At 34.8% G+C, this 10,280-nt stretch overlaps 1 protein-coding gene across 2 annotated transcripts in view; it reads right to left on the bottom strand.

Moving 5' to 3' along the window:
- The window catches only part of LOC108976665, a 34,316-nt gene that overhangs the window by 15,286 nt on the left and 8,750 nt on the right, over nt 1-10,280 (bottom strand). Inside the window, exons 4-5 of one of the 2 annotated variants that reach the window (XM_018945907.1) lie at nt 4,775-4,836; nt 4,431-4,671 (exon numbers count right to left, since the gene is read on the bottom strand). The exons of the other annotated variant lie outside the window; for it this stretch is intronic. Coding sequence (XP_018801452.1) covers nt 4,594-4,671; nt 4,775-4,836 — 140 coding nt within the window. The 3' untranslated portion in view covers nt 4,431-4,593. The remainder of the gene's footprint in view (nt 1-4,430; nt 4,672-4,774; nt 4,837-10,280) is intronic. 2 annotated transcript variants of the gene reach the window in all.

Here is a 10,280-nt window from a genome sequence, read left to right as displayed (position 1 = left end):
TGTTGGTATATATATTTGGCACATTTCTTAAGAAAGCACGAGGGAATCATATCTGGGCCGTAATTGTATGATTGTTCTAATATATTTAACTGATATAAAACGTCTGCTTCGGAAATGGTAGGTGCATTAATCGGACATAGCTTGTGCTGATTCGGAAAATTTTTGGGAGATTTTTGAGAGTAATTGGACCTAAGAATTCCGCGAACATATTAGAAATAGACTTATAGAATAGACTTATATTTCATAGCAGACGGAAAATTAGAAATCCTGCGTTTGGAGTTGACGAAACCATAGAACAATTTTGGATTACGTATAATACTATTTTTAACTTTTTTTATATAATTATTATAACTTATTTTGTTAAGTTCAGCAAATTTTTCTTAAAAAGTTTAAAAACACGAGATTTTCTATTTTTTAATTTACATAATTCTTTCGAAAACCATAAATTAGAACTCATTTTATGAGTAACAACACACTATGGAACAGATTTTTTGAATAAGTTTAAAATAGTTTCATTAAAGAGGGAAGCCCTAAATTCAATGTTGCCATTGTAATCTARYCAAGTAACTTTAGAAAGTTCGTGATTAATTTTCTTAAAATTAGCTTTCGCAAAGTTGAACCGAAAACAATGGTGTTGTGTATTATTGTGAGCAAAGTTGGCTATGGTTTCCATGTTAATTTCCAAGGCAGGATCATACGAGTCCTCTGGCTGAACCAAAGGGTTACATCGGACAACAAAGAACATTGAAGCCACACTCGCAAAAATCTACTACAAATTAGGCACTTGGTACGGGTTGCCCCTAAATATTCTACTACAAATTAGGCACTTGGTTCGGGTTGCCCCCAAATATTCTGCTACTAATTAGTCACTTGGTACGGGTTGTCCCCAAATATTCGACTACTAAAACGTTCAAATGCCTCAAATCTGCTATAGTGTGTTGAAGTGTTAGGTTTTAAAGTTTATAACTTTAACAATATTTTTATAAAATATTCAAATATTTTTCGATTATTCAAATTCCTGAATATTAAATTTAATCAGTTTTGTCCAAAATATTAATTATTGTATCAATATATTATTAAACTTCCCCAATTTTATAAAAAAATTATTTGCATAATATTTGTGTAAAAACTATGTATATGATGTGAGAATAACTCCGCAGCGTTTCTCATATCTTTTCGGACAAGTCTGGGGCATAGGATATATTCGTTGTGTAGATAAAGGGAACTGCGAACTCTTGCCAGTTGACCAGTGTGAGTCATTTTCTAATAGCTCCCTCAAAAGCGCCTACAACGACGCTTTGGTTCAAAATACCTCTTGGCAAAGTTTACCAAGACCTAAAAATTCTACCTCATTGCAAAATATACAAATCGAGGTAAACGTGGACGTAGATGAAAGCAGCTTTCTACATAAAAATACTTTTATGTRTTTTTGCTGTTATTTGTACTATAAATATTTTAAACAACATAATTGTTTAATGCCCTTGCCAAGATTTGATGCTGGTATTACTGAAGAAGATTTTTTCTTCACTTCAGAAAAGCAATATAGTAATTGAAAAATAGTAAAACCACCCCTTGAATTTATGAATTTATAGATTTTCTATCAAAAATTGAAGATAGTTATACAAAACATTTTGATTCTACTTGCCATAGGATCGGGTTTTCCAAATATTATTTGAAAAAATGGTTAACGTAGAACCGTACTATTGTTGTGACAATTGTAATTCTGATATAATAAAATGTCTATTCATTAGAATTAGAATATATTTCCTAGTAAACGCTTTTAATAAAAAAGTAAAACAAAGTGATTTCAAAAACGTAAAGTTCTTGTGTGTTACACATACATAAATAGTAATCACGTCCGTTTGTCTGTCTATATGAGTCKGAATTTACATATATGTATATATGTCTGTCAGTCTGAACTATTTTATATTTGTCAAAGATAAACTATCTGTCTAAGGTTTGTACGCTTATTATCAATATGTTTTATTTGTTTGTTAAGTGTTTTCGTGTACCAGGTATAGGACCCTTCTTTCCACCACTATTCCTTTGATAGGGTTTGTAATAAGTATTTCGCTGTGGGTGATTTAGAATATTTAGTAAATATTATTTATTACCTAGTAGATTGTTTTGAATATTGTTGTTGTTCCTGAATTGTACCTGATTTTTTATATTATTTTTTGTTTTTGTTAAAATTAACACCAGTAATCGACTGGTTTGTTAATGTATATATACAATGGAATAGTACCTAATTTTTTTATATTTATTTTGCTTTTTGTTTAAATATTTTCCAGTTGATTGTTTTGACATACATATATTGTCAATGTTATATTTTTACTGTAATTGATATTCATAATTGTACCTGACTTTATATATTTATTTTTGTCTAGTCACATTTTTTATAATAAGTAGATTGATTTAAAACAGTATATATAAAAAGGATGAAAATAGGCCTCCTGGGGAGCCGAACACCCAAAACAGATCGGTAGCGCGCCTACTTTGCAACMTCAGAGGTGGTGAGGAAGAGCAATAAACATCCAATAATCTTTTGTTTCAAAAATATTCTTGAAAGTTTTCATTAATGTTTTCCGTAACAAATACTTTTTCACAAAAAAGTTGTACTACTACATTTCTTTTAATTACATCTCTGTGCCTAAAAAAGGCAGATTTCGATCAGGTGATCTCAGCTGTGACAAATTCTTGGAAAACAGCTGATTCTTTTGTTACTTGTAGGGTTATACAATGTTGCAGACTGATTTCACTATCGCTTTGTGACAAAGTTCGTCCCATCGTAAGTGCTCGTTTTACGCTCTTGGTTTGTGCAATCCGTGTGTATACGTACACGATCACTTACCCTTTTTTAGCACCTGCTATGACTTTGCCCATCCCTGGCGATGAGCGACGAAATTAAAACATATGAAATGCCATTGAAGTGGCCACGCAGTAAGCGATGAGCGACTGAGCGATTTCTCTGCGACTGAGCGACGTCGCTTAACAATTAAAACATGTTTTAATTTTCAGTTGACTGCTGAGCGACGAACAGAAAGAATGGAGATATTTAACATTGAAATCAGATTATTTCTGAGATGCAAAACTACCCGGTTTTGTGGCAGGATAGCCATAAAGACTTCAAAAATAAAAATATTACTGACAACATATGGAAAAAAGTGGGAGAAATATGTGGTTGTTCTGGTGAGTGTTTTTTTTATTCATAAAAAAAATTGATTGTTAAAATATTAACATGATAAAATTAAAATTTTAAGTGGAATTTAATGTCTAAACTCCCACAAGTATTCTGTTAATTCATTACGTATATTTAATGCTGTTTGGCTGCTTCTGTTGAAGTTTTGCTGTTGTTCTCGATCAACGGTATTGTTGTCACTGTCGCCATCGGGCTCCCTCACAAAATTGTGCAATACACAAGCACATTTAATTAAAATAATAGCAGTTCTTGGTGTTGTTTCAATGGATTTTTGCAAAAAACGTCATTTATTGGTTAATATTCCAAATGCACATTCAATGCATTTTCTTGCTATTAAAAGTCGATAATTAGAATTTTCTGTTTTCGCATTTAAATTCCTACGTGGAAAAGGTCTTAACAAATATGTTTTCAGTGGATAAGCTTCATCACCAATCAGAAAATTAGGTAAAATAATATTTGAGTTTGGCAATGCTTGGGGAAGAGGAACATTCAATTTATCCGCTTTAAGCAATCGAAATAATGTTGTTCCAAAAAAAGTTCCGCCATCACTTTGCTTTTTTTGTCAGCATCTGCTACTAATAACATTTCAGGAGAAGCAGCAAAAGGAAAGTGGAAGAATTTAAGAGACACATACAGGAGAAATCTGCAAAAGAGTCAACCAGCAAAATTGGGCTCCGAAGCTCTTCCAGTTAAAGTTAAGTGGCCATATTATGATTTGATGGCGTTGTTCCGGATCCTATGGATGGGAATCTTTTGGAAATAGAGCAATATCAATGTTGCAATCCTAATTATTCGACTTTGATTAATGATCTACTAAGTGAAGAAGACTCTGTTTTTAAAACTGTTGATATGATTGAAACCAGCACTTCTGTTTCCACCAGTTGCTCTACAAATGTGCCACCAAAAACAAAGAGAAGAAAGGGAAGAACAAGCAAGAACAAGTTTGAATCTAAATTTCTCCAAATTGAAAAGGAGCGAATGGAAATTTTAAAAGCTGAGGTAGAAAAGAAGGAGAAGATGATGATGATCTTCAGTTTCTTAAAAGTTTCTTGCCATTTATGCGGCAGTTTAACAATATGGAAAAGTTAGAAGTGAGTGGAGAAATACAAAATATAATTTTAAACATATACCGGACATCGTTTGCCAATAATCGAGACAAACAGTAAAGTATATATGTAATATTATGTTTAACTTAAATAAATGAATAAAATTAAATTTATGTGTAACTTACCTCAAGGTCAAAACGAGCCTCTGCTCTGCACGAATTGCTTTCTTTTGTTTTGTTAATTTAGGACGAACTTTTTCAAGCAATATATCAAAAGATTGCAGAGACATACATACGTAGATATTGAAAGAATCTATCTGGAAATTTACGTAGATTTTGATATAAATGACTAAATACACCGATCCTCCATCTTGTTTGGTTTATAGGACGAACACCATACTTTCTTTTTTTTATACGTAGTAAGATTCTATAAACATGATATAATAAAGGAAAACAATGTTTTGTTCTTGCAGGTTACTTTATTAATAATGAAACAGTTCCAATCAAGGTTTACAATGAGCAAAACTTACAATTAGAATCCGAAGTGAGAGTATGGAACATTCTCCTGGTTTGTTGTTGCAATAACTTAAATCTATAATACAAAGTAATAAGCTAACAGTGAGAGAATTCGTTGCTATTGTAATTAAAGAACTTTAACTCAAATGCAATGACAAGAATGAGTTTGGACAATGACGTGAGAGATTAACTTAAGCTTAATATAAGTTGTTGGTAGTAAGGGCAATAGTATGTGACTATATCTATTTTCAAGCAGTAATATACGCTGTACAGCCCTTGACAACGGCATTTTAGCAACTAATCGCTCAACAGCAGTCGCTCAGTAAAAAGCCATACGTCGCTCAAAATCGTCGCTCAGCCGCTCATCGCTCAGTCGTTTACTACGTGGCCGCGGCCTTAGGCGGACAGTATTAGCAAAATACATATAATGTTTCAATACGGACCATATGGGTCGTAAGTGTCATGTTACATATTCATGACAGATAAAGAATATGTTCATGTAATATGAACTAGTGGTATTAGCTTGTGGCTAAATGAGCATCTGAACCCCTGCTAAAATAATAGCACTACACCCCACACATATACACCATACTCCACACATCATCCTTTCATCCCATACTACACACACCACACTCAACGCATCATCTTTTCATCCCACACTACACACAACAACTCAACGCATCATCATCTACAACACACCTTTCACACCACGCACGAGGACACCAAACACAATCAACAAAAGGGACTGGCGGACGGCGCCCACCGCTCTTTCTCATGCGATCCGTGCCCTTATACCAGCCAGTCAGTCATTCTCCCGCATCACCCCGCTTTTAGATCGTTGTTCCAACAAGTCGTCGCCAAAACAACGGGTAAGTGCCGCGAGGTCTTTTTTTATAACAAGCTCAATATGGTCCTGCGAAGCCGTACCGGACGGCAGTAGCAACAAAAAAAAAAAAAAAGGATTGATTGATTGAAGAACACAAATCGGTCACGGCAACGCGGTAACTAACTAAAAACAAAAAAAAAAAAAAAACACGTCTTGGTGAAAAACCCGGGTTTACAACGGTTGAAACAAAAAAGTGGAAAATAAACCGGAGTTTAAACAAGCTTAAAAACCAGTGGGACCGAAAAGAAAAAAAAAAATTTGTGATTAATTTCAAAACGGTTACAAAATTAACCGTTGGTGAATACATACATACAAAAAAGTGAAAAGACAACGGTGGTGAGGCGACACAGGAAAACCTTTGGTGGATACATATAGTGTAAAAACAAAAAAAAAAAAAATAAAATAAAAATAAAAGTTTAAATTGCGGAAAATAACGGTGGTGACGTGGTTTAAATAAAAGCCAACATATTTGGGAAAAATATTTTCATATCTACATACATAGTATGTATGTATTTATGTAAATACTAAGGAAAACAGAATAAACTACATTACGTGTGCATATGAGTGCTGTATAAAAATTTCAACAACCGTGAGGTGATAAAGTGCAGTGTTAAAGTTAATATACACATAATACAATACATATACGAAGGGGGAACAAAAAATTCGGTGAAGTGAGAGAGAGCAGAATAAAAGAAAAAATTAACACCTACTATATACAAACATATATATGTATGTACATATAAACGGTGATAGTGGAGTGACATATAACCTACAAACAAAAGGAAAAAAGAAATACAAACAATACAATCTACAACACCAGCAACAAAAGGACAGGAGAACTGGAGAAGCAAGCGAAGCACAAGCACAGGCACACACACAGGCATCCACACATCACATACATACGTAAACTCACAATATCCCCAAAAGCCCCTGGCGGAAAGCAAAGTGAGTTGTATCGTTTCATTTTTTATTATATGTAGAAAATTAAATTTGCGGACTGACCAAAATTCCTGTCGGAAAAGTAACTGTTTTCGGTATTCGGTTTATTTTTGGGTAAAAACCGTAAGACCCCTTATACTTAATCACTGTCTCTTATACACATCTAGATGTGTATAAGAGACAGGTATATCATACATATGTACATGCATATATGGTCCATATACCGCTATAACACACGAAGTGCATAACTTGCTCTTTTACTAATTTAACCACACCCACATCAATATACCAATATACATCAATATATATATATTTCAAATATACATATACATATATCTAATATTTCAATATTATTAAATTCTCTTTTCGCGGCTTCTTGTCGCGAACATATGTATATACATACACTTGTATATGCGGCGCGTTTATAAATATATACATATATACATAAAACCGAGTGAACTTGAGAAAATTACCTGCGGTCGGTTAATTCTCTTTTCGTGGTTTTCTTCGCACGATCACATATACATATATATATATACATGCGTATATATATATGCACATACGGGCGCACATAAATAAATATATTCAATATACTTACACTGGAAGAAATACCCAAGTACAAATTAAAAAAAAAAAAAAAAAAAAAACAAAAAAAAAAAAAAATACAACATATAAAAGAAATACATACAAAAGTAAAACGTATAAAATATTTCCGGTCAACAACCATTAATTAAATCAAATATAATCGATATTCTGTATACCCGTAATATTTTACTGGAAAACTCKTATTTACTTAAAAGAGTTCACGTCTAAACTTTCGTTCAAAAGTCTTATTTACATAGAGCTCTCATCAAATCAAATAAATACATATATATAGGAAACAGTATTTGAAATCTCGGTTTACCAAAAAGCAATTGATTTTATTGACTTTTTTGAAACTCTTACATACAAAGAGTCTTCTATTGAACATATATACACGAAACTTTTTTAAACATTTACAAGTCTAGTTCACTAAGACGTTTTGATATTCTATACATTTTTTAAATGAGCTCAGACTCAAAGGGCTCCAAACCAAGTCAGTCACTAAAAATTCCAAAAATTATTGCATGTACACCTGCTGAAGCTACACGCTCAAAGCAAGGTGCTACAARGCAAAAAAAGATTAAAGATATTTCATATACAAAATTCATTGCTGAGAGTGATAGTTTGATACGATACTGCACTCGATTTTCATCTTTGCCGATTCAAGACAATTCTGAATCGGTATTAGAAATCAAAAAAGACAATTTAGACAATTTTTGGACGCGCCTCCAAGCTGCATATGACGCAATCGTAGAATCTGATGATTCAGATCTACCAGAAAACTTTAAGTCTTCGGCTTACACCAAGTATGAGCACTGCCTAGACCAGTTCGAAGACACAAAGGCAATGATTTCTGATCAACTAAAGTTATTAAGAGCAATTGCACCTACTCCACTACAGAGAGTAGAGCTGCCACAAAGACAAGCCCAAGAGGCAAGTTCAGGCATCCACCTCAAGGTGCCCGCATGTGACACAGAAATTTTTCATGGGGGTTATGAACWAKGGCCGTCCTTCCGGGACATGTTCACAGCCGTTTACATCAACCMCCCAAAATTATCTAATGCACAAAAATTGTATCACCTCAGATACAAAACCAAAGGTCAGGCAGGCGTAATAGTTAAACAGTTCGCTCTCAATGACGAAAGTTTTAATTTTGCTTGGGAAGCTCTAAAAGCACGTTACGAAAATGAGAGAATATTGGTCGACAAGCAAGTGACGATACTAATGAATTTAGCAAAAATTCAGGAAGAAACCAGTGAAGAATTCATAAAGCTTCAATCCACGGTTTCAAATTGTTTGTCGGTTTTATCGACACAAAATATTCCCACGGACCCCCTTCTGGTAAATATATGCACAGCCGCATTACCCGAAAAATCGTTACTTTTGTGGGAGCAATCGCTCTCATCGCGAAGAAAGTGGCCAACGTGTCAGCAAATGAAAGATTTTCTTACTACTCAATATGAAATTGTAGCAAGGGTAGATAAAAATATAGTAGGGTACTATTACCCACAGCAGYCGTCTCCATCGAACACCGAGGAGAACTGTTTAAACTCAGAGCCTTAATAGACCAAGGGTCACAACGATCATTTATAGCGTCTAAGGCACAACACAGGCTACAGTTGCCAACAAAACTGGCCAATTTTGAAATCACRGGAATGGGCGGAAGAGTTGTTCAAAACTCAAATAAAATCTGCCCCATTACCCTTTTTTCCCCCAAAGCGGCATACAAGCAGAAGCTATTGTCTTACCGCAATTAACCAATATGCTACCAAGCTATCACATAAATAGCAAGCATTGGCAAAAGGTTTCACACCTAAAGCTAGCAGACCCAAACTGCAATACCCCCGCTCAAATAGATCTTCTATTAGGCAGCGATCTCATACCACAGATAATACTCGAAGATATTGAGAAAATCACAAACACACTTCTGGGCAAAATACCATTTTCGGATGGGTCCTAAGTGGACTAGTTGCGGAACCAGTTACACCATTGACAATTCAAGTTGAGGAAGTCTCAAACGAGTACCTCAATTCACAATTGAAAAAATTTTGGGAATTAGAAGAACTCCCCCCCATATCAGTCACAACCAATGAAGATCAGTATTGTGAGGACTTTTACAAAGCCACAACTATTAGATCGGAAAATGGTCGGTACGTCGTACAACTCCATTTAAACAACAATTTCCTAACACRCTCGCCCTAGGTCACTCTCGCACCTCTGCAATACAGCAGTTTTTAAGTATGGAAAGAAACCTACTTAAAAAGGGTGAACTCAAATCTGAATATGATGGTGTGTTAGAAGAATACCTCCATTTAAATCATATGGAGGAAGTAAATCCAGGGGAGAAAATCGTCAACGGCAAATACTACTCCTTCTATCTGCCGCATCACGCAGTAGTAAAGACAAAAAAACCACAAAAGTAAGAGTTGTTTTTAATGATTTGAAAACCACCAGTTCAGGGAATTCCCTAAATGATATCTTATTTACGGGACCCACACTCCAACCAGATTTAATGCTTTTGATATTAAACCGGCGTATTTTCAAATACGTATTCAATGGGGACGTTGAAAAAATGTATCGGCAAATAGTCGTACATAAAGAGGACCAAGATTTTCCCCCACCAGTCCATTACGCGACTTCAAATTAAAGACAGTTACATTTGGCGTTAACTGTGCACCATATCTAGCCATTCGAACACTCCACGAATTGGCAGACAACACAAAGTCCGAATTTCCTCTGGCAACTGAAGTGTTGAAAACTCAAACGTATGTAGACGATATTCTATCTGGAAGTCACACTCTTCCACAAGCATACGAGACCTTATCACAGGTAATAAAAGCCCTCAATTCCGCAGGGTTTCCATTAAAAAAGATAACGGCCAATCACCCAAATATACCATAAAATGTTCCAAACGAAGGCATCCAGGGGAATGCGATATCGGACCAGTTCTTATACACGACTGAGTCCATATCCGCATTATCAGCCATAACGAAAATACTGATTTTATCCTCGGCGGCAAAACTTTTCGACCCCGCAGGATGGCTTTCGCCAATTATGATTCAAGCTAAAATCTTAATACAAGAATTATGGCTAGACGGAACCGACTGGGACGA

The sequence above is a fragment of the Bactrocera latifrons genome, unplaced genomic scaffold (assembly GCF_001853355.1).
Source record: "Bactrocera latifrons isolate USDA-ARS-PBARC rearing strain unplaced genomic scaffold, ASM185335v1 scaffold_794, whole genome shotgun sequence".
In the NCBI taxonomy this organism is placed as follows: Eukaryota; Metazoa; Arthropoda; class Insecta; order Diptera; family Tephritidae; genus Bactrocera; species Bactrocera latifrons.
Note: the sequence above shows the minus strand (reverse complement) of the source record. Positions and strands in the feature narration are given on the sequence as shown.